Raw genomic sequence first — 27,892 nt, forward strand, 5'->3', positions numbered from 1 at the left:
TACGTTTGACTGTGACCATTCAGTGCCGGTGGTTTGGCTTGGACTACCAGCTCTCTGTAAAGTGTCAACATGCAAATAAATTATGAAAAAGCTAGTTTCAGTTCCCTCGCTCCTGGAAGTTTTTGATTTTACAATGTTCACATCATAAAGCCCTAATTCGTCTGTACATTCAGTTGTCATCTCTTTGGAAACATAAAATTGACACGTGCACATGATTCTTGTCTAATTCAATCCGGTCCGAAGAGATACACCGGAAAAGTTCGGTTGGATGCACTTCTCTGTTCCACTAAGTATGGTCCCAGTTTTATACTTGTGTTTTTTCAAGTACGTCACAATTCTCTCACCGAAAACCGGGCTAACAACTTACTGATGGTTCACGGGGAAATCAGTTTGTTTGCTATAACTTGGTCTAGAAGATGATCCAGGGACCACAGTACATTGCCTTGAAAGGTTCATCACCATGTCATCTGAGGGAACATTTCAACAAAATCCAGCTGACGAAACCTGGTAGTGTTGTCTTGACGGTTATGTTATACGTGCGTCCAGATTCTAAGGTTTAGTAAACAAAAACCTACGAGCAAAGTTTCCAAGACTTCCATCTGCTCAATGCCTACACACAGGCTTCCTGAGTTCCGTAAGTTGCCGACCAACACTCAGAACAGCAAGAAGGGTGGACTGGGAAATTCGGACAAACAGTCGGTTTGCTCATACCAAGCCAAAAGCAGGGACAGAAAGCTTGTGTGAGCCATCGCTGCCAAACAGTGCAGAATATACCTGTCGACTCGGATTGCTCCCAAGCTTTAGAATACAAAATCGATATTTTTTCATATGTAGAAACAAATCTGCTTGCTCTAAGTAAACTGAAAGAATGAGAAGGTTTTCTGAAACGATGTGTATCCGGGGTTTCTTTATTGATTACTCCATCGTTTATGATTTCAGTCAAATGTGCTTTGACAATTTTACACAAACCCGATTCGTGGAAATGCATACGAACACTGGCTTTGCATCAGTCCAGCTAGTTCTTACTGACGATTTTTTCAGACACAGCCCTCGTATTCAAGGTGAACTTATCTCTTTGTACAAAAGTATACGTCAGATATTTCTATCCCGTTATTATCACCACATGGAGCCCATGTTGCTGAAAATATGTCTGTGTTTGATAGCAGAATATGTTTTCGGTTTGGCAAAATGCACTCATTTGCAAACAAATTTGGTTTTTGTGAGACTCACCTGGAACCCAGCTTGAAAACATCATAAACGAGGGATTCAGCTGAGTTCCAGAGAAGTCTTTCGGAAAAAAATTGTTTGCAATGAGTGTATTTCACTAATTTCGTGCAATTTGGGTTCAAGTAGAACAAAAGATTGTCGGAAACTTTGGGAATGCGCCTATCTGTTGAGCTCTACTTACAAGGGACAAACTGGTCGTGGGCTGCCGAAAAAATTTCAGCAACCTTACGAGTAGTGTATTAAGTTTTCGGATTCCTTCGGTCGTGAATGGCCTAAGAGTGACGTGAAATCAAAGGTCAGCATGATTCTACCCTGTTTATCCATCCCTGTTACCTCGGTTATGAGAGAAGCTTACTTTGGATTGGTATCGGACTGGCGCGATCCGATGAAACCATGACAGCCATAATCGTATTATTTATTTAGTGTCCGTGTCTGAGCGAAACCCCTTTTTATTGTCATTCTGTTCGTGATGTAGACCACCGAGACGAAATCCATCATAGGTGAACGACCTGGTTGAGCAAAACATCACAAACGAGAGATTAATCTGGGTTTCAGGTGAACCTTTCGAAGAAACCAAATTAGTTTGCAAATGAGTGTATATTCGCTAGTTTCGTGCAATTAGGTTTCAAGTAGAACATAAGGTTGACGAAATCTCGGGGACTGCGCCTACCTGATGAGCCTCAAGAAGGGCGAAACCGGTCATGGTTTGTCGACGAATTTTCAGCAACCTCATGAGTAGTGCATGTCATGGCCGCAAACACTTCGGACCTTAAAATTTGACGGCTAACTCCGCGAATACGGAGTGGGACCTGGAAAAAATGTGTGAAAAATAACCCCATTTGCCTGTTTTTTTTTCGAGAGCTCAATGGTCTTAAGTACAGACGAAATACGTGCAGACTAAATAAGCCATTGGCTGTTTTCGTAATCGGCAAAATCCAGTACACACCACTACAGCGTCTATGGGTTTGGACGTTTGCAGTCAAGTACGTGGTCAACTTTTGAATCGCCGACAGCCCAAAGATAATACAGTGTGAAATTGAACCGTGCAAGCTCCTAAAGGGCACTTCAAGTTTATGCCCACTCATCATGCGGTTTGATGTTATTCTCTTCGACGCCCGTCGTCGTGAAAAATTCATAGCATGTGGTGAATGGGCGCAGAGTTCGACATGGCGTGAAGATTCTCTCTTGCACACCATGCATTCTGACCCTTCCATAACCTTCAAGACCGAAAGTATTCAATGCAATCCTGATAATCGTTTTGTACCAGAAAACGTCTTAACTAACTATACTGTCAAGGTCAAGTTACTGGACGGTTTCAACTAGAGATAAGCGCAGTGTGTGATAGGTAAACAGAGTGTCGTTCATATTCGCTCACCTCCACCGGATGTTTCCGATCTCGTTGAATGCCAGCGCTACGACTGCCTGCAGCATTTCGTCGACCCATTCGTGTGCCATTCAGCCTTGGTCCGCTTTTGGACAGATTAAAAAATCACATTAGCAAGGACAAGCTTTCGAGGTATTTGTTTACATCAAGGCAAAACTCAGTGCTCGAATCGACCGAAAGTGGGGCTACCAAGGCCAATGTGTACGTGTGTGTGTGTGTGTACGTGAAGTGCCAAACGCTCGATTATAGGACAGTAGGTCAGTAAAATAAACAAAGACACCATCATACATCGAATGATAACGTTTGGCTTCACGAAAGTTGATCAAAAGAGCTCATAGATGTTACGAAGTAATGATCAAAGTGTGGTCCAGTGAGGGTTTGTATTGGTGTGTGTCCATAGATTTTGTTTTTGGTACTAAGTTTGGTCATCATGAGGGTCACGGTTATGGCTCTTGGAAGTTATTCTTCAAAAAAGTCAACACAAGTAGATTGATTAGATCACAAGTAGATCAACCAAGAGGATAACCAAGGCTGAAATCCGTAGCTGTGTAGTCTACTGAACTCAGTATTCACTTCGTATTTATAGGGCAAAATATGAGTATTGTGAACACCAGGTAGATTGGTGTTCAATGAAAATCAATGAAGACGAAACTTTTCGAAGGTCGAAGAGAATAAACCGAAGTTCCCGTTTTTACTTTTCGATTTGACGGTTTCGTACAGCCCTGTAATGATTAGCCATTGTTCAAATACTCAGTGGATTTTTCTTGTGCTTCACAACGCTCGTATCAAAGTCCAGTGTTAAAGCACATTGTGTAGAACTATTCGAAATCTTTCTGTGTGATTATAGACAGTACCTTATCACTCCCAATAATCGTTTTTTTGCCCGAAAACTTCTGCTGACCCATCCGCATATGGATATATTCTTTTTGAAGTTGTCATTAGGTTTTATCCCTACTACATACGTGGAGGTATTTTCTGTCTTACTACTCCAAATCACGAGCTATCTCACTGCCTATGTGGCTACAGTCCAGCGAACGACTGGTTGAAGTTTGAAGAGTTCGACGTCCCACGCTGTTGTCACTATTCTGCTACTAACAGGCACGAACTTTAAACGCCACAGAAAAGTACAAAGATAAAGCGACCTCGACCCACCTCACATGATATGGTTGCTACTGCTATGTAACCTTGGTCTCCAATGTCACGGCTGTTTTCGCACAGCCTGCAACTTCAAACACTCATTCAGACAGTCTGGATAGAAAATGGCAACGAGAACGCCATTGACATCGACTAGCAGCCATAACTTACAGTGTCTACAGCTATGCACATTGGGAAGATCACGCGGACCCCATCACGGAAAATAAGACGAACCGACGGCACCCAAAAGTTTCGTAATCTCTTTCATACCTCTCTGTTTGGTCAACGGTTGACCACTTCTTTACTTGAGCAAGGAAATGGCGTTTTCTACGTTAAACGACAAGTTGGCATGCTGAATACATGGCCTAACCAACGCCGCTTCTGGTGCTGAACACATTCTTTAATGGAATTTACCGTTGCACAACCGAACACTCGCTTTCTACTTGCCTCGTTACGGATTCTCCGACTCCAACCCATATATGAACTATGGTTCTGGGACATCGGTTGTCGAAGGCCTGAAGAAGTCTCAGTTCCGCCCCTGGAAGGGGCTAAATATCACATCCATACAACAAAACAGCCCGTTTTGTATCCTGATACACATGTGTCTTGAGGTTCAGGGAGATGCCACTGCGCCGCCATGTGCGTCGAGGTAGCAAACAAGACCAGAATCTTAAAGAATCGTGCCTTGGTCTCACTTCTCACACTGCAGTCGACGCTTATATGCAGGATGCACTACAATCTCGAGGACCTTACCTACCATTGTAACTACAAACCCAGAATCATAACCTTACATTGTGTGGATTCAAAACTCACGACAAAGCACCAGACGGGTTTGGTTATTTCATCCAAAAACACCTGTGCGTTCTTTGTCTCTTTGAAAACGCGAACGATATCGTCTGCATATTTTAGACTGACAAGGTAATTTGAAAACCTGGCGTCTGTCTCACCATCTCGTTGGTCAAGTAACTCAATGGGAATGGAGACAATGGGCCAGCGCCAGGCGTCTCGTCACAAATGGAGTGAAGCTGATCCCTCTGTGGTAACTGCATTCGCTACGGGCCTCTTCTTTGGAAATGGGCATTATTACCGGTTCTCCTCAGTTGTCTTCTCCAAAATGGCGGCAGCTGATCCCATTGTTAAACAACACAGGTGGGAGACAATCTGGATCAGATGCTCGGTGGCCGCTGAGGGCAGAAGTACAATCGTGGACCTCCGGGGCCACGTGAGGTTCCAAGTTCACCGTCCAGGGTTCTAGTGCAGTCCAGGTTGCAACTGAGTGGCAGCGGGTGGTCAGGAGAACTGCTGTTAGTGTGATCGGCCCAGCAGTCAAGGACTCCTTCTTGATTGAAGACTTCCCAACTGGTTTGATCCTTGATGGAGGTTTTCGAGGAAAGGTTGCACCCCCAACACTACATAGGTGTTCTCGTTGGACAAAAGGTTATGCAGCTTTCGAAACGTAGATCAGGAAACCGGATCCTCACCAGATTATTTGCGGTGCTTGCACATACAGTTTTTAGATTCTACTTAGTTCCATAGTTTAGCCTGTTTTATAATATACGGTTTGGGCGGTCGGATAGAGATACTCAACAAGAAAGTCCTTGATGAGACCTCACTCTGTTTTAAGGTTCAGAACGAGTACGTCTGTTATTAGGAGGCCACAGTTCTGCCTTCCAAGTGACTTGCCACAAAGGATGTTTCAAGGTGTCCTAAACTTATTTGAATTAAGAGACAAATATTTCCTATGAATAGATAGAACAAATGACGACTTACTTAGCTAGGTTGAAGACTTATCCACAGACCTCGGATTTTGACTTCCCTCCAAAACATACCACCACTAAATCATGGTTCGATGCTGAGACAGCAACCGTTGAGACTCGGACCCATCTAACTATTTCACACGGGTATCTGCTAGTCTACACCACTCTCTGACAAAGAAGTTTCTAGGATGTTCGTAAAAAATGAGCACGTATTCTGCTTTAGTGCGATCTAATGTTCATTTAGCCACGGAGAAGCCTATCCGTAATGGTACGAAGTTGTTAGCAAACACATCATACATCAAACAGGTGCTCAATCAGTCAGTATTACACACGCTTCGAGAGGTTATCGTTCACGGGTTTTCCATAACTATAGCACGACAGACTTTCGAAGGACAGTGAATTAGAATCCAGGGTTATACGTATCAAAGTGGCTGAGAATAAGGCCGTCAGATCCGAAATGGAAACACGTCAAGATTGGCTCAGTGAAAACGTTATTCTCACACGTTTTCCTCAACGGAAACACTGTTCATTATCGAGATACTTCAGCATCTGTTAAATACGTTAGTTCGAAACAAGCTTTTCAAACTGTTGAACATTGTTCTCATCATCACCATCATCATCATTATCATCATCATCGCCATCGTCATTGTCAGCTGTAATAACCGCATACTTGTACAGTGGCTGTAGCTGCCGCAGTTTCGTTCACCGGTGATTCGAGGAGGTGGGGTAGGTAGCTGCGCATTGGAGGCGGGAGCTGCTAAATTAGTGCGTAAATACAGCACTGTAGGTGGACTGTTAAGTGGAGGGATTGGGAAGGCAGCTATGCATTGAAGGCAATAGCTTGGATGCATGAGTGCCATTGAGGGAGTGTCTGGGCCATGCCTGACAATGTCTCTAGCCATTGATGTAGCCCGTCTCGGGGTCGCCATCCAGGAAGACGGCAGTGTCTAGTGAAGCTGGGTTTGCTGGTAATGGCTTTCATACTTCGCTGCCAAGTCATTGTTTGAACGCCTCCGGCTCGTTTCCACCCTTCACCTGGTTGTGCGAAAAGAGCCCTTCGAGGAACTCGGTCGACTGGCATACAGAGCACGTGGCCAAGCCAGCGCGACCTATAAACTGTGATCAGTTCATCTATAGAGGGTGAGATATTTCTCCCGAATACCATTCGACGAACTTCAGCAGTGTTCATCCGGTGTTCCCATCAGACTCGGGCAATGCTCCAAAGACATCGATGGTCAAACACTGAAAGTCTTTTGACGTCCCTGGTGGGCAGCGGCCAGGTGTCTGATCCGTATGGTGATATGGACCACACCGCAGCATTGTAAACTCGACCCTTGACGGGTAAGCTGATGTCACGCCTACGCCACAGTGACGCAGGTTCATAAGAGCTGCTCTGGCCTTCCCAATCAGGATGAAAATATTATCTTTCGCGAGACCACCAGGACTGATACAGCTGTTCAGGTAGACAAGTTTGTCTACTACCTCAATTGGTTCATCCGCAAGCATGGGGCTAGGGTTAGAGCCAACCCAGTCTAGCAGTAGCACTTTACACTTTGCAGGTGTGAAGCGCATGCCGAAACGTGAGGCCGAATTATCTAGATTATTTAATATTGTTCACATTACTACAGCGCCAGATCCCAGAAGAGATAGGTCGTCTGTATACTAGATATCTTTGAGCGGAGGCCCCGGGAGCACTTCGACTCCACAGGCATTAGAGGCTGATAGTGAGTCTTCCAAGGCCGCATCAATGACGAAGTTGAAGAGGAAAGTTGAAAGAGGATACCTCTGTCGGACACCACCTGATGTGAAATCAGGCAAGAGCTTCCCGCAGATCTTCACACGGCCGCGGGAGTTGGCGTATGGCGCCTTAAGGAGTGAATAATAAATAATAGATTAGAAGGAGCACGGTACTCGAACTTCGTACACACCGAGGGCCTCATAGATATCTTTTCAGAGTGCAAAGAGTAACCGGTTAACCGAAAATGCATCCAATGTAACCAGGTTACTCTAACCGGCCTGAAGACATTTCATCTGATTAGAAAGTACATTTTCTACTGCTGCCTATAACCCTACTCAACACGACTTTTGAGCTATTTTGACTCCATCAAGACGGATCCCCTAGTTCGTCTACAAATCCTAGAATTCGAACGCCAATGAGTGCACTACAAAGCAAAGACTACTGGATAAAGTGCATTACTTGGGTGAACCATTTTTTGGAGTCTAAGTGATTCATTTTATTTACACAATCTAGGACACCGGAAATGCGCCAAAAGAGTATGAAGTCATCACAGCCATGCCACTTCAAAAAAGCGAAGCTAGCGGAAGCTGGACAACCTTCGAGAAATCGGTCTTCTCCGTGTTACAGACAAAACCCTGACACTCTTGTCTAATTGGTTCTGTTCAGTTTTTTGGACTCCGACAGTCTAGAAGTACAAACTGGACGTCTTAGCAAAGATAGCCTCACTGCCAGAGCTTCGGACGCAAGAAATATACCGGGCATTTAAGTAAGCTACGTAGTTCACTTTCGTAAAATGAAGCTTCAACTCAGTGAACAGAGAAGCATTGCAGACTTTTACCCAAAAGTTCTGCTATCTAAAAAACGCTTTGCATTCTCAAACTCCCTGCTCAGCACTAAGATCTGAGCACGCACTTGCGTGCTGAGTTTAGAATCGACATAGTCAAGAAACAAAATTGCGTTCTGGCTCGAACTTTCCTTTATGAAAACTTAATAAAAGAAATTCCAAAATACAGCCTACCTAATCAGTACTATCCAGTTGATCATTTCTGCAACTCGAAATCTCTCCTTGTTAAAGAGGAGCTGCATGGTTTGAAACTCCGTATGCTGCAAATTTGGAGGCGAAATTCCAGGTAGTGGTCACTTCAACTGACTTTGGTCTTAACATGAATGCCCAACAAACACTTAGCTATTTAGTGGCTTTCATTGGGTTCACAACCTCAGGGTGGACAATGGTTAGTGTGATGAATTCTTGTAAGGCCAAGCTAAACGTTGCGTTTGGTTATTTGGTTTCGCTTAGAGCAACCACAAACAGCCCGTGCTAATCAATTTCGCAGTGCAGCTGGCTTTTTTACGCTTCTACGCGTGTTTTCTGGTCGATTATGATTCTTCTGTCTCTAGCAATAGGAGCAGTTTACATATGACGCCAAATTCGAGTCCGCAAAGACTGTCTGAGGTTTACTCGCAATGCTCAGAGCCAGTTGTTGACCGGATGCCGGCCGATCATTTCATATTAGTGACACTACCTTAGTATGACTTTAGACTCTAATTTCAGTTCACCATATCGTTGCTGAAGACGGTCATCCTTTCTAGGGTAAAGAGCTTCCAGTGAGAGACCAAGTTTAGTCCGTTCCAGGTGAAGTAATACCTTATTTGGATTAGGCCTATCGAAATCAGCCTCGACTTTGTAAACTGTGCACAACTGCGGACACCTCTTGGCCAAAGCCTAGAACGTACTATTGCACGCCGATATGACTAGGGGTTAAATGTAAGATTCTCCCTAGCACCGCCGGCATCCGGAGTTTCGGTAATTACCCAGAATACCATTGTTTCGGTATGTCAGTCACTGTTACCGATAAATTTTTATTTGTTCTGTTAAACGACAGCTAAACTTAAGAACTGAATGATTATGATGGTTAGGGTGAGGTATCTCTGAAGACTGTCAACAAGATGTGCTTTGTGCCGTCCAACACTCTTCTTTGCATTACAGCTGACGTTTGCTTAGCTAACCTGAAACCTCTCCCATTGCTCGTGAAGTGAATCCGAAACAAGGTCTTGTAAGCTACCACATGACGATTTGGTTTGGGGGACCATGAGGATAGTAATTGTGAAGTGGAGCAAAACTTTAATGCACAAACTGCCGGCCTACCAGAACGAGTGGTGGGTAGCTAACGCTATCTCTGTTGACTTTAGATCAATAAGGAACCCCACAGCAAGTCGTCGTCTTAAATGGCATAAAGCTGAAGGAATTTGGAGTCTTAAGGCAGTAGCTGGAAAGGCCAGCTATAAAATTTTACAATAAACGGAATAATCAAAACACTTACCCAGGGCTTCCGACACTCACGCCGGCTCCAGGTGGAATCAATGCAGACGGATTAATTGATAAGATATCAGAAGCAACCGGTTGTTGTCCAACAGGAGGTAATAAAAATGAGATTGCTGGATCCAAATGAGGCATGAAACCACCAACAGCCGCCAGGGTTGCCGCATTAGCTCGTGGATCCAAAAGAAGCGGATTATTGGCACGGATATCTTTGCCCAAAGCCAAATCGTTCAACAGTTTACCAGAGTTCGACTGTTGTCTAGCGTTGGCTTCGGTTTTGTCTACCGGTTTGGCCCAAGTTACTTCAATTTTTGAGCCATCGATCAGAGTGTCTGAAAAGTGAATTGTAGCAGACACATTCTATTAAGGCTCAATGGAAAAGTTTATTGCCACAAGGGGTCAGTGAAGGCCATCATGACCACCACACATTCATTTCCTTTAGTGTCTTCTTTGATGGTTTGCCGTCATGAACTTGGGCCGAACCCTGTTTGGCTGTTGTATAGCTGCACAGCAATAATGCTCAAGAAGTTCTCGCTACCTGTCAAATGTTGCTTTCCTCATATAATATAACAACCAACGAAAATACCCACACTTTGTCCGGAAAAGAACAAATACTCGAGGTAGTATGTAGTAGACAGAACGTAAAAACGGATGTTTTGGGTACGCTATGATTGTCAGTCTGTACTTACTCGAGCGTTGACATGAATAAGGATATGCTACAAGCTTTGCATGGCAAGTGATTCTGTTTACTTAAGCGGGGCTGACAAAAACGTTTTCGTTGGTTGCGGGGTTTGTGTAATTCACGTTTGCATCACCCTCGTATTAGCGGTCGTTCTCCTGTCCTGGAGTAGTTGTTATGCTAAATCCACGACAAACAGAGAGCACTAGACTTTATTTTCACTCATATTATAGCTCATCAGCCGTATACATCCGTGATCATCCCAGGGTTTGAGCTCCGGACATCTGATATGTGTGGTGCGTGTCGGGCTTATCAATCACATTACTCAATCGTGAACGAAATCGCCCGTTCAGACCTAATTCAGATGGGTCCAGCGTGCGCTCGTCAGATGTCTGGAGCTCGAAACCCTGGCAGGGTCAAGGATATACACTGCTGATAACCTCTATGGGGAGCGGAACTCAAGTCCAGTGCTTACCCCATTCCTTGTGGGCACACCAGGATGACTGTCCATATGCTAGTGATGTGAAAATAGAAAATTTTTGTGTACATTACGATAATTACCACATAATAGTATCTTACCATTTAGAGCCTCCAGACACCTGGCGGCTTGTTCTCTTTCTTTAAAATGAATGAACGCGTAGTCGCTGATTTTCTTCACCCTCTCAATACAGTTGGGGTCACCACCAGCTGCACAGACGAAATGCTCCCGGAGACCATCTTCTGTGGTGGACAACATCAGGTTGCGTACATACAATATCTTCACCTTTTTTTCAGATGGATAGAAAGTGTTACCGTGAAAATGAGTGGATTGTTAATGAAAAAACACGGTGATAAATAGGTTGAGATTATTTTACTCGCCTACGGAACTATAGAATTGCATCTTATCAAACTACCTCTGATTTTACATCTGTTTCTCCTACAGTCAAGAAAAAACAGATTCTAAAATGAAGACAATAATATCTAATGAGAAAATTTTACCGTAGCAAACTAAGATCCTAGGCCATATAAATTCCTAGATCATAGATCCTAGGCACATAAATTCTTAGATCATAATATCTGGTTGTTTCTCGCAAAACAAGAAGTGTTCGCACCAAGAGTTCAACACCAGTGCTTCACCTGTGTAGCCATTAAAGTAAAAGTTTCAGCTCATTGACGGAGGATGATAAGGTGTCAGAACATGACCGAACAAGAGGTAGGACAAAGACAGTTTTCAAGCCATCATTCCAAATTCTTGTTACTCGAAGGAGACGTTCCTTCTGGTCTCTGTCCTGGATATTTTTAATTCAAAGCTAGATTTAAGTCCACATCCGGGAACTCACTTCTGATTCGTGAACATATACTTCACTTGGATAGGGTAGCAGCGTTGGTATAATTTGATTGAAGTACGACTGTGAATCAACAATGTTCAACACAAATAATAATGGGCTACAAACTAAAACTTTGCGAAAACATCATAGCCATACTGTAGTTGACAAATTAGCAAGATATGGTACCGAGTGTTTTCCCGTTTTTCACGATTCCCTGATGCTGTCTAAATGAGCCCCACGACACACCGGAGGGTTTTATCTACCAGAGGAGACCGCTCTTTGTCATTGGTTTTGGGTGCTTTTAAGAAGGTGCTGATGTATTCCATCATTCTGCATCTGTTTGGGAAAAAACAACCGTTTCTCCAAACCGGACGGATCTCCGCAGGTCGGACTACCTATGGTGAGTCTCCTGTGAGCCATCGACTAATCACTGTGCAAAAACTTGATCCACTCGGCGCTAATGACATTACCTCACCGTCTACACGAGACGTTCGTTTGGGTGGTAATTATCCATCTGTGATGACCTCATCAATCAGTAACTTTTCACTTTTGCTCTTTTTGGGTTCCAAACCGTATCTTCTGTGCGAGACTATTCCCTACGTGTTAAAACTCTTCCCTCTCGAACGCAACACCAGGAAGAACACTAGTGCCGTACAACATCGTGAAGGCGTTTTGAAGATAAAGCTATCTGGAACTCCATCATTTCCTCTAATCCTAACAGAGATTAGATCTTCATACTCGTACGTATACTACTCTCGTCCAAACAGTCCTGGTTCTGTCGTGGTGGAATTATGCTGGTTGATCCGAACCAAAAAGTGGAGGCACCGACCACGAGTTTTGCACTCGTTGGAAATTATTTCCCGTACGAAATATTGGCCGTGACACTATTTGAACCCTGTACATCTGACAAACGAGACAATTGCAGTGTTGAGATACAACTTCTAGTCAGCTTCGCTGTACTAATTACAAAAACGATCCTTTAGAACCTGAATATTCGCCAATCCGAAATTCGCCACAGCTTTTATATGTAGGGAACGTGGAAAGAATTACCACCCGGTTCTATTCACATTGGTAGCTGGTCGAAAGTGTCCAGTATGTACTGAAACAACAGTCAATTAGCTGGATTCCCTGAACTATGACAAATTATTGGATTTTAGTAGAACCGGAGGCGTCGACTTGAGTTAAGGCATCGTCTACACAGGGCAGAAGCTCGTACATCTCAGTGACCTTCAACTGATCAATCCTGGATTGTCTGGTTTATCCGAAGTCAGGTAAGAATAAAACAACTCACAGTGACCATCAAAAAGGTGTCGTTTTAATGGCGTGCACGCTACAGAAGTTGGTATAATCAAGCTCTTTTTCCTTGAAGTGAAATTTCTGATTGTAAGACTATGTTGATTGATTTGGCCTAGAGATTTGGCATGACAGGTTTTCCATTGCTGCTTTTATTTATGATAGGAGAATGACCAGAAGTAGCTACTCGCTTGAGGCAATCAATGTTAAGGTACTTAAATGGGATGTCCGCTGTTCTACAACCCTAAACCAGCCAGGCCCTCTTTCCACACCGCGTTTCACCCAAACACTATAAAGCGTTGTTAGAGGCCCACAGGACTGCATTTTCTGAAGGATCATTCTGATTTGCCTATGTTGGAAATCCAAACTCAACAGTGTCCACAACCGGGAAGACGGACAGCTCCAAGAGAAATAAGATTTGGATATCAGGCCCATGACCAAGTTCGTCACAGTTTCTTTTCCCGGACCAAGAGGACCTCAGAAGAAAGCTGTCATGAGCCAAGCTGGCCAGATAAAAGGGACATCCACGGAAAGGGCCCAGAAACAGCCTGGAGAATGCTTTTGAGAAAAGACGGGCTTCACTGACAGGCCAAAATCTCAGTTGAAATATTCAAACTGTGAAAGGATTGATATCGAAGACATTGCTGATATCTTAGTTTGACTTCTTAAATGAAGAACTGCCTTGTTTGACTGTATTAATAATAGAAAGAGTTGGTAAAGGCCATTTAGCCCGCTTTCCTAAGCACCACTTGTCACCTCTTGAATTGCAGAGGAAGTTGTTTCAATTTCCGTAAACCAAGGATCCATGGATCAGCTGAACAGAGGTTCATTTTAGGAGTGCAGGAAACGAGTGTTTCGTTAGAAAAAGCTGAGTCGGATACCGCAACTATCAGCAAACAGGTATTGCACAACAGCCTTCAGACACGGCAGAGAAACTGATATCCATTATTTGTTGTGTAGAATCAAGATAATCAATCTCCAGAAGACATTTTGGAAATTGAGGATGCATTTAATCAGCATGCTGTTGTCACGAAGTCGGTCTCGTAAGTTACCTGTCCATTAGTGTTAGTATGTTGACGCTGGACTGGAAAATGTAAATTTTCTGGCAGAAGATACGGAACAAGAGTCATAGTCTATCAGCGTGCTCACTACAAATACACCCTATTATATACAGGTGCATTCTAACAAAGAATTCATCTTCAAAATACAGAGTTTGTCCTGTCAGTGAAGTCAATCTATTCTGAAAAACCGAGAAGCACTGTACAGTCGTTCCAGCCTTAGGAGTTCCGGGCCAACTTCGGCTCGGATAGTGTTAAACAGATTGAATGCACTGTGGTGTACACTAAGGAACTTTTACAGTCAAAAGAAAGCTTAGTGGAATAGGGTGTTATCATCCGACGTTTGGGTTACCATATGAAACCTTTCTCAAGGCTTTCTAGGACCATTTGAATGCGAGTCAAATGCAGCGTCATTTGGGTCCACTATCATGTCTTCTAATTGGTGTCAGACTTTAAAAATTCCATAGTTTTCATCCTTGTTGAAGATAATTAGCAGTGAGCCTCTCAGGAAACTCAGCTTCGAACGTGCAACCACCCGGCCATTAGTTGAACACTTAACCGTTTGGCCACGAGAGACTGATCAGGAGTGTGATAAGCTCTCACTTAGGACGTAGCGCCGCCAACCCTTCAGTCACGGAAACCATATCACCACCATATCTCCACCGTGTTTTTTGGCTCACTGTTCATTGATAGTTGGTGGTGCTGTTGGTTACACTAACTAGCAATGTAGTGAACAACTCATGCATGAAGTTGATGCATCACACTCCACGGTGATGGTGGGAAACTCGTAGGATGTCACAAAACAGTTAGCATCAAATTCGGTGAAACAGCCCATTTCAACAGAAAATATTCTGCTCGTAAATGCCGTGAGCTCGGGGCATGAGACAAAACTGTGTTTGCTGAGTGTTCAGGTTGCTTGCTGCTGTTGTTTGTGATAGGCCGCCCTGCCCACCCATAGGAACATCTAATTTCGTGGATATTCCACACTCGGATAGGTTCTTGGGAACTTTCGTATGGTCACATTTCTGGCCTTCATGAACGTTTCGACCAACCCGGTTCGCCCATCTGTGGACAACTTTCGATTGGTCGCAGGACACTCGGTTTTGTTGGTTTGGTGACAAAATCATGCAAGATCATTTCTTATTCCATTGCACCCTCACAAACAAGCGCAAATTGCGGGGAGAAATTAGAATCCTAACACGTAGGTGAACAGCATCGATAGGGTAGTGGTTTAATTCCGGAGACAATCTTATCCACGCAGTCCGAAGGAGTTCACTGGAATTCTTGTTATCTATTGTCCTGGAATGTGGGTTCAAAACTTGTCTCAGCATATGAACTTTGGCGTCGTGCCAATGTCCAGTTTGGCTCTTTTAACTTCTTACGATGGTTACCTTTGGGGATCAATAGTTATGGAAGCAGCACTTAGCAGCCACAAAGGTGTGGCTTTCCTAATAAGTGGAAATCAGGTGAACCTTTCCAGCTACCCGGGTATCGATATTCATTGTAAAACCTCAGCAAAATCAATTGAGGCGAGCTTTTCTCTGTACCATTGCAGGTGGATGGTATATGATCAGTATTACTTACATTTGCTGTCATTAGGTACGACTCTTGATTAATTTTAAGGTAACTGAAGATGTAGTCATCCACAGGGTGCCGATTGAAAGTTGGGCGTTACGGTTCATCAGACGTTCAGACAACTCTCTAGCACCGACCTATAGCCTTGTGAGACACCTGGTAGCCGACTGCACGCGATGATTGGATATTCAGCTGCTGAACCTAGCGGGGACCTTCTACATATTGGTTTCTTTGTACTATCATTGGTCTGTTCTTTTCTCGGTAGGTGCTACTGAACACTACCCGGGTGCAGCATCCGGACGTGAACCTGACGGCTGTGAAGAGATCTAGTGGGCTCCCAAAAAACCGAAGGTATTTTACCGTCCGTCTAAATTAACATTGATGATAAAAACGCTTATGCAGCTTTAATAAACACACTTTGGTACCCTTTACCAGCCACCCCTTCAGCATTATTTCTATGTACTGGTTACTTCACAAGCTATTCCAACTCACAGGGAAGTTTACTGTAGATACTTGCAGAACGCAACAGTGCGGAAAAGTGACAGAANTGCTGAACCTGCGGGGACCTTCTACATATTGGTTTCTTTGTACTATCATTGGTCTGTTCTTTTCTCGGTAGGTGCTACTGAACACTACCCGGGTGCAGCGTCCGGACGTGAACCTGACGGCTGTGAAGAGATCTAGTGGGCTCCCAAAAAACCGAAGGTATTTTACCGTCCGTCTAAATTAACATTGATGATAAAAACGCTTATGCAGCTTTAATAAACACACTTTGGTACCCTTTACCAGCCACCCCTTCAGCATTATTTCTATGTACTGGTTACTTCACAAGCTATTCCAACTCACAGGGAAGTTTACTGTAGATACTTGCAGAACGCAACAGTGCGGAAAAGTGACAGAAATATCAGTAGCCTTTGATTGGAGTTCACACAAACATTGACGTCGCTTCTGCACCAATTCACATGAGGCGTCTGCTCTAAAGTGCTCTGTGCTAAGCGGCAGTAATTAAGTTCTGTGGTAAGATGTTCAGATCGGGCACATGACTGTACGGGTTAAGTGCGTACTTAGTTATCTCTGTGTGATTGTGGTGCGAATGTCTCAAACGGGGATAAAGCACAAATAGTGATTGGTGCATGGAAATCGATCTGATTTGTTCCAATTCAACTTGACTTGTGCTAGCTACATTTCCGTCCGAAGTCGAAAAATGAACAATGTGGATGAAAAGCTAGCAGTCAGGAGACGCGGAGGCTGGTTTTGGTTGCCAAATCTTTGTCAGTGCGACCGGAGACGATGACAAGCAATAAACTACAAGAGATGAATGCGGTTTATAGTCAAATGTCCAAAGGATTATCCGAAACACTCATCTAAGTGATCACCAATTATTCTTGAGTGCTAATTCTAATCGTATTCACACGATTGCTTAACAGAATCCTGCGTTGATGGTATTGTGTACGTCTTTTGGTGAAGGTCTGGACTGCAGTTGTCCAACTCCCGTCCAACACAAATGAGTATACTACACACGAAAGGTTCCAGAGGACTTGGATAGGAACAGAGGGTATAATAAACTGACCACGTCTACCCTCCGCACACACACACGTCATACTCAAAATTTTCCAAGCCAAACGGCATTGTGTATCAGAAATCTGTATCTTCGCAACCAATAGTTTAGCTGCAGCAAGACGACCCACTTAACAGTCCACCTACAGTGCTGTATCCACGCGTTAATTTATCAACTGCCGCCTCCAATGCACAGCTACCTACCCCACCTCCCTGAATCGTCGGTGAACGCAACTGTGGCAGCTACAACCACTGTATGACAAATACGCGGTTATTACAGCTGACAACGATGATGAGGAGAAGGACGACTCGAGTTAAATTACTGTTTTAAGGCGCTCACGTCGATGAACAGACACTAACATCTTTCGCATGTCCTCTGTGATCCACAACTCAGTAAGGATCGCAGCGATGCACTGTAAACTCTACCCTTAGAAAAATTGACGTCACATCAGCACCATAGGTGTCGGAGGTCGTCAGAGGCTACCCTGACTTTCCAGATTCGAGAAGTAATCTCGTCTCCAGTCAGTCCACCGGAACCTGTACAACTGCCTAAGTAAACGAATTCATCTGTCGCGTCGATTGGCTTGTCTGCAAGCACGAGGTTTGAGTTTGATCCCACCGAGTTTTGCAGTAGCACCTTACACTTTGCAGGTGTGAAGAGCATGTTGAACCGCGCGGTGGATTTATTTAGGTTATTTAAAATGGTTTGCATTTTTGAAGGATCTGAGGCAAGGAGATCAATATCGTCTGCATTCTCAGCGTCTGTTCGCGAACGTCTCGGGAGCATTTCGGCTTCTGAGGTTTAAGAGGCAGGTAGAGGAATTTAACGTAGGAGCGGAAAAACGAGGAGGGGCATATTTACCTTACTGCAGTGGATGTGGTGAGCAAAAAGTGCATCAGGGTAGCAATGACAGCGCACCCATATGAAGAAAGCTAGATGCTCATTGGTGCCTATCTTCTTGCCGACATTCCTTCCAGGGATAGTCGTGCAAACTGGGCACCAGCAATAGGCACTGATTGTATCAACAATTGTTGACATCCACTGAGGCAAGTCATGGGTAGCCAACAAGAGAAATAAACTTTTCTAGTGAAAATATTCAGCTAAATTGACTAGGAAAAGGGATCGCAAGTAAGGTGCATTGGTAGACAGACAGATTTCAACTATAATTTTACGTTGCCAAAGGAATCTGGTGAGAGTCTTGAAGTAGCCCGTTGGTGTACTACTCATATCCTTCCCCGAAACACACTTGCCACTGATGTCTGATCTGCCGGATCGTTCGATGCTTCATAGATTATCACGGATCAAGGACGAATATGACCCGAAGCTCCGTTCTTGCGCTGTCAATGCTGTATCGTTGCAACGCTGCACAGTTGATGACCTTCTAGTGAAAGCAATCCACAAAAAAGGTTATATTTGGAGATATCTTCAAGTTCTCATAGGTTTATCATTGAAATTTCTATTGGAAATGGAGATTCTCTCTTGGACTGAACAAGAAATTTTGAAAGTAGACCCACAGGGCCAAACCTCCTTAAATGGGACATTCACAGTTAAATGACTCGTTTTCTTTACTTAACATCCCTCTTTTATTTACTGGAACTAGTGAAGGACTACACTGTGCCAAAGCATTAGCGTCAAGCGGGCTATCCAGTGAGTGCTGATCAGACTCAGTTCCGATTCTGGCCAGTGCTTCCGAGTAGTCACGCCATAACTCGTTGTCCTGATCGGTCAACAGCTGAGTAGACATATCATTTCTGCATTTGCGTTCACCCGTCTGCTGGGTAGAACCAACTTGTGAGCAGCAACACCTTCTTGCTACTTGAGACCGAATCCACACACACTGTCATGAATTTTGAAAGCCACTGTTTGTTGATTATTTGGGTATCCGCAATCGAACGAGGCCAGTCGACTTGCAGTCGGTCTGTGAGAATTGTTCCTATACGAGGATTTATCACCAGTCTGGACTACGTACATCCAGGAATGAATGATCTGCAGCTCAGAGTGAGATCTACCCTCTTTGTGCAGACTACTTGGACGGAGGGAGAGTTTTGTAAAAATGGGACACCTCAGTTGTATGTGTCAGATTCAGTAGTTATTTGATGGGAGGAGTGAAAGGTGAAACTATGTAGGATACGAAGATTGTTGTAGAAACCTAAATACATTTGTTGACCAAATGATATTCCAGTGTCCATGTTAGAAGCACTGCAATTTTGGACGTAGTTCTCCGGAATAAAAAGTGGGGGAGTTAGGAAGTGTCGTAGCATACATTGATTTCTCAGTGATCTCCGGCTTGCTCACTAGACAATCACCTTCGAGTGTTATGCGGTGACGCCAGTAAAGTACCCGCTTACAAAGCAAACTATGAACTACTGGTTATTCACTTGGCCTTTGCTCTTACTGCGTAATCATGTTAATACGGACGAAACGAATCCAACCTCTTGAACCAACATGGGCACAAATCTTAGGTTGATAGAGACGAGAGGTTATCAAAAGGGCATTCTCAATTTCGGTTTGAACTGACAGGTTTTGGAAAGGAATATAGCCACATAATACATGTTGCCAGGGCACATAATACAACTCTAGTGTAGCTTGGTTATTGTGCAACAAAACGCGTTGAATACCAGCACTTTTCCGCCTGGTTAGTTGAAAAACAAATAGAAAATTCCTATGAATATGCCTTAATGATGCTTAGTACGCTAAGGCTAGGCGCGATTATTCCTCCTGAATATTTAGTATTAGCGCTTGTCTACAAAATCCCCTTTTGGTCATCCAATTTGCTGTCCCTTGGTGACAGGCTTTCTTGTCTCCAAGACCAAATATCGATCACAAAAAGGCTAAAAAGTATACTGTCATTTAGAAGTGACAAAACGTCCTAGTTTGTAATGATCTACCTAGCACTTTGTAACGAGTTTTTCTATTCAAATGTTCTTGCTGAGCAATCTGTTGCTCTCGGCTTTTGACAGCAATACCGCTGATTCATAAGACACGTTTATTCACTTTTCTAGGATAACTGTGAGTAATCCTGTCCACAGCACATTAACCTTTCACTGAGACGGGCACAATAGTCCCCAAACAGTATAACTAACTACCAGCCAGACCATCGCCAAATCAAAGTGATGTGATGAAATAGGAGTTGGTCTGAGTCTAATGAGGGCAACTCCAAGCAGCAAATCCTTTCTCACAAATAGAGGGTCAGTTGGATTACAAAACTTCCATTTGTGTCCTCAGGTTGATAAGCCCAAAAGTATGGCCTCCTCTAATAAGGAGCAAAGTGGATCAATAACAGTATTTAACTTAGCCAAACACAACATGCTCTGTATCAGAAGCAGTTACAATAAATATCCTACTACTTGGGAAGTTGACTGCTCTAGGTTCACAACCGACCACTTATTTCCAGCTTTATAGGTGGAACAATCTTAGAGTTCTGGAAAGTCAGGGAGGTGAGTTACTTATGTGAGACACAATGAACTATCGATGGGTATCAGCGTATCGTTACGTCTGCTTCCACAGTCTTGTCTGTGGCCATAATGTGAACCAAGCTGTTGAACTTTTACGCATCTCATTCTCGCGTCCACATCAGTATCGTAAAAACAGGTAATAAAAGCAATTAGGCTGGCGTTGTGGATTCATGCATGTATGTGTCCACTAAGTAAAAGCCGCCATAAACAAACCTACTTAAGTGAAAATTGATCGGATTCAATTCTGAGTTGATTCCAGTACATCTGTACATAGTTGCTACAGTGCTAAATATGGTCCGACAGAATCAAATGAAACCAGGAGACGTTTCAGGATCACATAAGGTAATGGACCAGGTTTGAGAAGATATCAAACAAGTCAGATAAGCAATATTCAGTTTGAAGTGCCCCTTCGATCCTATCAATTTTTATTATGGTGACAGCAAACATCAAGACACTTCAGATTCAACAATTAAGTCGGTAAAATTGGTGACCTTCACAACGAGATTTCACATCAATTTTGGCCCATATATTCGGCCATGCTGATTTCTCATCAGTATTGTTTAGCACCTGTAAATATTTCATCTTGAGTGACCGTCGCTTAAGCGAAAACGGATGTTGCATGCGACGATGTGACGCATTCTTTGTACCTGATTTAAAATCTACCACATCGTTTATAAGTTTACTTTTAATTTAGAGCACAGTGTGCCAGCTGAGTTTTGTATGAGCGGACTAAGTAACCAAAAGTGTTCTGAACAGATAGTTGGAAACTCAGTCTACAAAAGTGAAGTCCGGAATCCCGAAGAAACAGACCGAATGAAGTCACCATGATAGGATTGTCGCCGTGGAACGCTTCACATTTTACATCGGTGACAGTTATTGATCAGCTCGGAAGTGGCATTAAACTGACAATGGTGAATAACCAAATATGCTGTTTCGTAACAGGCCACCTTCTAATCACGATCACTTAGACCGTTGCTTATGGGGACTTGTACATAGTTTGAGTAGAGCGTCTCACACACCGCATGTTTCAAGTACACCACCTATCAGATAACCACTATTGTTACGTGTAGGGACTTCACTAACCAAGTCGTCTTTGAGTTTCTTTCTGTTGAAAAACGTTCTCTTTTATTTCAGATTCACTCTTAGAATAGTTAGTTGCTGAATACTTGTTTGCAAATGGAATAAAAAACCGGTTTGTGGTGAATACGATGTAAATCCAAAAAAAAATAAGTTTGGTAGGCAAGAATGGACAGGTCTACTAGAAAACACCCGCTGACCTATGCATGAAAATGGACTGAACTTATCTGCCATCAGAATTTTGGAATTTTCAGTAAAAGATCATACAATGAAGCAATTTGGACGCAGTAGTAATCTAGAGATGTTCGAAACTAAGCGCCTTAGTCGGGTATTTAGATTCTGTGGTAATGGCAACACGCAAATCTTCAGGAATTACTTCAGGATAGACTAAACTTACCCGTCAAGACTTCAAGGCTTACCAAGCTTCGGAAAACGAGTGACTTGGTTTGCTCATGCAAGAGCAGAGTGCAAGAATATGCACTGTTGAAACTGTTCATCCTTTGTTCGAAAGCTATAGCCTCCTCAAAAATTCCTCATGCACAGAAAATCTTGACTGACCGTATAACTTTGTGTACAAATCAGCGCAAACATACGATGAGATGACAACCGAAAGCATTTGTGTGACTAACAACGCAAAGTGGTGAACTTTCGCCGACTATTTAATTATAATCCGGTAAAGTTTCTGTGCTGTGATCATTTCAAACAGTACTAAACGCATTCGCGGGTCTGTCAGGCAATCTGAATGGACAGACGAGCGAAAATGGCCCCGGCTTGCCGCTCTATCTTACAGCCTTTCTAGCCAAGAACGAGGAAAGTGACGTAGACCCCTTTCTGGATGGTGCATCGCACCTACGGCATCCATACTTTTACTCACATTATCTGTTTTTTCCCTACGAAATCATACGCCATTCCGAATTCAGGGTACGATACAGAACTCATCTTGGTCTAGCACAATCCTGCACGCGTAACATCTGAATAAATCACGGCAGTTTGTGACGCGTGGATTATACCTAGAGTGAAACACATGTCGTATTACCAAGCAATCCTTTAATAATCTTACTGTTATAAATTTGATGGACCTAGACAACACAGGCGGAAGTTCTGAAGCACCGATTATCAAGAACTTTAGGACGTCACAAATCTTCCAGTCGCAGAAACCATCTCTCACAACTGTGTAACAACCCTACAGCAGTCTGATACAAGCTAAACTTCGGTCCCAGTGCAACACCTGTTTGCTCCAATGGACTGAGTTGATTCGGGCGATTCAAGATGACTAGTCAGGAGCGCTTAATGGAGGTTACCCTGTTCGGCAAGACCAACGGTAGATAGGAAGACACGTTTGCAAATCAGTTCTCCTGTTCAGCTCCGGATAAATCTGCTACCCACTCGATTTAAGGTGGATAACCACATCCAACCTGCATACCCCTTAGAGCCTTCTCTTCAACAACTTTTCCTAATAGCTTTGATGGTAATCACTTTTGTGCAAAATATGGACTCAGCTATTATGGGAACTCACTTTCGACATGATATCCTCGTTCACTTCCCTTTCTGGTTCAGCCCAGTCAACCGCGATTTGTTGATTCCATAGCTGGATTTTTCCCGGCATAAGCTTTCTTCGTGCCATTGCAGCCGCTTTATGACTTTCATACTCAACGAAGGCGAAACCACGGTTTTTTGACTTGTCAGTCACGCTGGGATAGGAAATAACATCCTTCACGCCTTCGGTGACGCGTCTCATCTCAACCATGATCTCTTCACGTGTCTTGTTTTTGGGTATTCCACCAACAAACAGTCTGCAATTGTCTACACTAAAACACACGCCGATTGTTTTTCCTTTTCGAATTTCATAATTGTCCAGTGTTTGAACAGCTTTTTTAGTATCTTCACGATTAGTGTAGACACAAAACCCGTAGCCTCTGTTTGTCCCATTGAATTCCATCATTAGACGAAACATATAGATTGGGCCGATTTGTTCAAACACGGGAATAAGTTCTTCTTCAAAACAATCACGCGGTATTTTTCCAATAAATACTTCACACCCCCGTGGAGGTGGCTCTGCCCTCCAATTACGTGGGGGACCGTAACGCCGTTGCCCATTTTCTTGGACGATTGAGTATTTGATACTTTCTCTTGGTTTACCGATTCCCTCCTCTGGAGGAAGAGCAGCCGCATTCTGATTCCCTTGCCTTCCGAGAACGCCAGTCGAGGCACTCATAACGGCCGCTTTTGCTTGTCTACTGGGGGTTAGATGATTCACTGAGTTTGACGACAAGGCAGGCACTTCCCTGAGCTGCAGCGTATTTAGACTGGCGGTGACTTGATTAACGTCTGTCAAAGGCATGACGATAGTAACAAACAACGCCGAATGGTTGGGTAGCTTATGACTGTGGTTGATTGTTTGTGTGCACAGTGCAGTTTATTCTACATGCACAGCACGTCGAACTGCCGAACTCACGCGCTACTGGACCTCGTTCGAAAGCTGATTGGAGCTTTCTGCTCAAGCTGTGACCTTGTTGTCAAACTGGCGAGTGTGCAATGTGTTCGCGGGTGTGAACAAACTAAGTGCGGTTCAGTCGTGCTCGCAGCTGGCTTTAGTCTATTTCTATGCGACAGGCAACAGCGTAACTTCCTACAGCTGATCAGCTTCACTTTGTAACGGGGGGTTTGATTAACAACTGGGTCGAGCAATTGGTCGATTAATCTGGTGGTTTGAATTTTCGATGTCCAGTGCACCTGACACTTCACTTGTAGGTCTGACATGCCTGCTTCCACCTGCATCTTGCCCAATCACGGGATAAGCTCTGATACTATCAGGACTTTTTGTGTACACCGAACTTTCTGATACATACAAAGTATGACAACGTCTGAACGTTATAAGCAAGTGGATTGCCTCAAGCAGTGGACCACACGAAAGAATACTACCAGCGGTACATTTGTCTGCACTTGGTATCACTGTGGATCTACAAAATTTTTAATGTTTGAGAGAAAATACACAAATCACACATCTAACATGTGTTGTCCACCTGGACAGGGAGACGCGCCGTGGATACGTGGGGGCACTTTTCCTCAGAATATCGAGTTTTAGCTACAGACTGTTAATTTTTCTGGTTCACCAAATTGCCCGAGGTTCTTTCTGGTACATTACTGCTCGTTTCATTCATTCATTCATTCATTCATTCACTCATTCATTCATTCATTCGTTCGTTCAGTCATCGATTCATTTATAATAAATATCAGCACTGTGGAATCCATGATCAGTCCATGCTGAACGCGCCTTGCATATGCTGTCGTCAGAACTGTAAGAGTAATAAAAAGAGCACCCTGTACTCTGGTATCACCACGTTTCGTCACCCAAGGTAAGTACTGATGGCGTTTGTGATGTGACAGGTTATAATCAGTCTTTGTAATCAGCTAACTTGTTAGACATTTCCCGTCGAAGTCCAGTCACGAGTCGTCAGGCCTTTTGAAGGCATTGTTGCACTGGATGAGTTGAAGCGCCTTACTTTCTGTGTTCTGTCAGACCTTGTCGAATTGCGTAACAGGGCATACCTTCCATAACCACATCAGACAATTAGACTTGATAGCGTTTTTCATTGAAGCAGTACTTTACATTACGAATAGATCCTGATCAACGAGGGTTCATAGAATTATTGGGACTGATTTGTTTCTCCATGGGGGTCATTCGTTAGGAGTGAGTGGGTGGTACTGTTGCCACCTACCCTCTAAGGTTAATTCTGCGCCTGTAAGCAAACCTTCAGTCGTCAACCTGATTGATCCAGTGACAAGGAGCAGCAGATCAGAACATAGCCAGCAGATCACGCTTCATGCATACGTCAACAAATAGTTGGCTCGACATTTTTACGTTTGATAGCATATAGATATTGTTCGCTGTACTGATGTCAAATTCTAAAGAATCGTCCAGTTTCAGCCACAAAAAAACGAGTTTTGAGTTAAAATGAGAGTTGCTGAATCGTTGCAAAGTATTTCAATGATGCAAGCCGCTGTTTTTAGCGATTCCTTTGTCGACTGAAAGTGTGGAAGCGCCAGCACATTTCAGTACTGGTGGTAGAATGAAATAACGTTTTCAACGACGTTCTATTTCCCCACGTAGGACCGGTGTGAAGTAAATCGTTAGGGGTGTATGGCGGTGAAACACCAATGGTGACACAGGCTTTACTATTGGTGACGATTTTTTGAGTCGGACAATAAGGCTTAGGTACCTGTTTCCCTTCCAGTTTTCTTTGGATGACCTTTGTGATATACTCTGCGAAAGAGTGACAAAGTCTATCGCTCGTGGCCTCATTTCCTGCCTGCGTGTTTTCTACGATGGTAATGCTAACAATCATGATGGCGCTGAGATATATTTTATGGCCGTTAGCCGATGTCAGTGGTATTCATGCCGTCAACTTTTATCCTTGTTATCTGAATGAGCTGTTGTTGGTGTGGACCTTTCCGAATGATTATGGTGTGCTAACACCCTCCTCCTCTTTCAACTTTAACCATTTGTAAAATTGACTTCTTGTGGTTACATCACAGTAAAGCACTAGTCTTTATACTGAAGTTGCCACCACTGACGATGACGACGACAAAGATGCTAAGGGAGTATGTGCAAATCGTCTAACAGGTCTCGAGTGTCCGTGGTGCCACCTGACCAGGAACTCCTGAAAGCGGGTCAGCCAGTCGACACAACAGGATGGTGAATGAATCGTCGTTCGGGTTACCGTGCAGACCAGTCATATCGCTCAACCGTGAACGCAATCGCCTGTTCAGACATCACAATTCGGGTGTGTCCAGCGTGTTAGTTAAAACGCACTCGTCTGGAATGTCAGATATCCGAAGTTGAAACCCATTCACGGCCAGAGCGCTGCTGCTGAGCTTTAATAACAGTGAAACTCGAATTCAATGTTCCCCTCCTTTGGTGTGGACTCACCAGGGCATGCAGAGGACTGTTCAAACGAGCGTGACGTGAACACAAATTCTACGATTTCCGCGGCCACCTACCTACAATCGAAAAGTCGTCCAACAGGTTTCAAGCTTCCGTAGCATGACCCAACTGGGAGGTCATGACAGGCGCGTCAATCGATCGAACAACCAGGACAGTTAGTGCGTCGTCATTTGAACTTTCAAGCAAATTGCCTAAGCATGAACAAAGCCGTTCGTTCAGACGTGATAATTCGGGTGCATTTCGTGTCAGCTATCGGGAGTTCACACCCTGGTACGACCGAGGAAGTGTTCTTCTAATGTGATCTAGCAGCACTCGTCTGGAATGTCAGATATCCGAAGTTGAAACCCATTCACGGCCAGAGCGCTGCTGCTGAGCTTTAATAACAGTGAAACTCGAATTCAATGTTCCCCTCCTTTGGTGTGGACTCACCAGGGCATGCAGAGGACTGTTCAAACGAGCGTGACGTGAACACAAATTCTACGATTTCCGCGGCCACCTACACCTAATCGAAAAGTCGTCCAACAGGTTTCAAGCTTCCGTAGCATGACCCAACTGGGAGGTCATGACAGGCGCGTCAATCGATCGAACAACCAGGACAGTTAGTGCGTCGTCATTTGAACTTTCAAGCAAATTGCCTAAGCATGAACAAAGCCGTTCGTTCAGACGTGATAATTCGGGTGCATTTCGTGTCAGGTATCGGGAGTTCACACCCTGGTACGACCGAGGAAGTGTTCTTCTAATGTGATCTATCAGGAATGAAACTTTAGTCCAGTGCTCCCCATCTTTGGAGTGGACTCACTGGAATGATGCCGGGACAGGATGAGTGAGTGATGTGAATGTGTAAATCGCCTGAAACATTACCCTAAACCCACTCCTAACAAGAATATGCGTGTCAAATTGACTGATGAACATTGCACTACCAACAGAACGGAGCACCACTCGGGTAATATCCTGATAACGATCATATTTGGGTAGATTTGTAAAGAGGTATTAGCGTTCCAAAAACTTAAAATAACGTGGTGTGAAGCTGATATTTGTGTATCCGGTGATCTCACGACCACCGGCCTAAAACTGCTAGAACACTGAGCAAGACTGCATAAATAACATGGTTGTATTTGTTCTGCTACCAGAAAAAAAACACCTAACTCAAAGGTAGCCCGGGGAATTGCAGCTTATGCAGGACAAACTGTATACAATTATGTTTCCTCATGTTTCTTCCTGTGGCAATCCTGTTACACAGCAGTTCAAATGTAACCATATGACCATTCATAAAGTAAGCACTCTTCAGTACAACTTAGTTCACTCAGCTTTTGTTAAAAGGGGATGCTGTATCTTAATGCAGTATTTTCTCTGGTAGGTCAGGTGCCATAAGTTGCGAATCAGAA

General features: G+C 43.8%; 1 protein-coding gene across 1 annotated transcript in view; it reads right to left on the reverse strand.

Annotated features, from left to right (window-relative positions):
* The window catches only part of T265_01555 (hypothetical protein), a gene marked incomplete at both ends in the record, with an annotated part of 38,702 nt that extends 13,873 nt beyond the window's left edge, over nucleotides 1–24,829 (reverse strand). The window contains 4 exons of the mRNA XM_009165614.1: nucleotides 2,603–2,696; nucleotides 9,562–9,892; nucleotides 10,819–11,002; nucleotides 23,079–24,829. Coding sequence (XP_009163878.1) covers nucleotides 2,603–2,696; nucleotides 9,562–9,892; nucleotides 10,819–11,002; nucleotides 23,079–23,903 — 1,434 coding nt within the window. The remainder of the gene's footprint in view (nucleotides 1–2,602; nucleotides 2,697–9,561; nucleotides 9,893–10,818; nucleotides 11,003–23,078) is intronic.
* Nucleotides 24,830–27,892: the final 3,063 nt, after the last annotated feature.

This window comes from Opisthorchis viverrini, assembly GCF_000715545.1.
Source record: "Opisthorchis viverrini unplaced genomic scaffold opera_v5_17, whole genome shotgun sequence".
In the NCBI taxonomy this organism is placed as follows: domain Eukaryota; kingdom Metazoa; phylum Platyhelminthes; class Trematoda; order Opisthorchiida; family Opisthorchiidae; genus Opisthorchis; species Opisthorchis viverrini.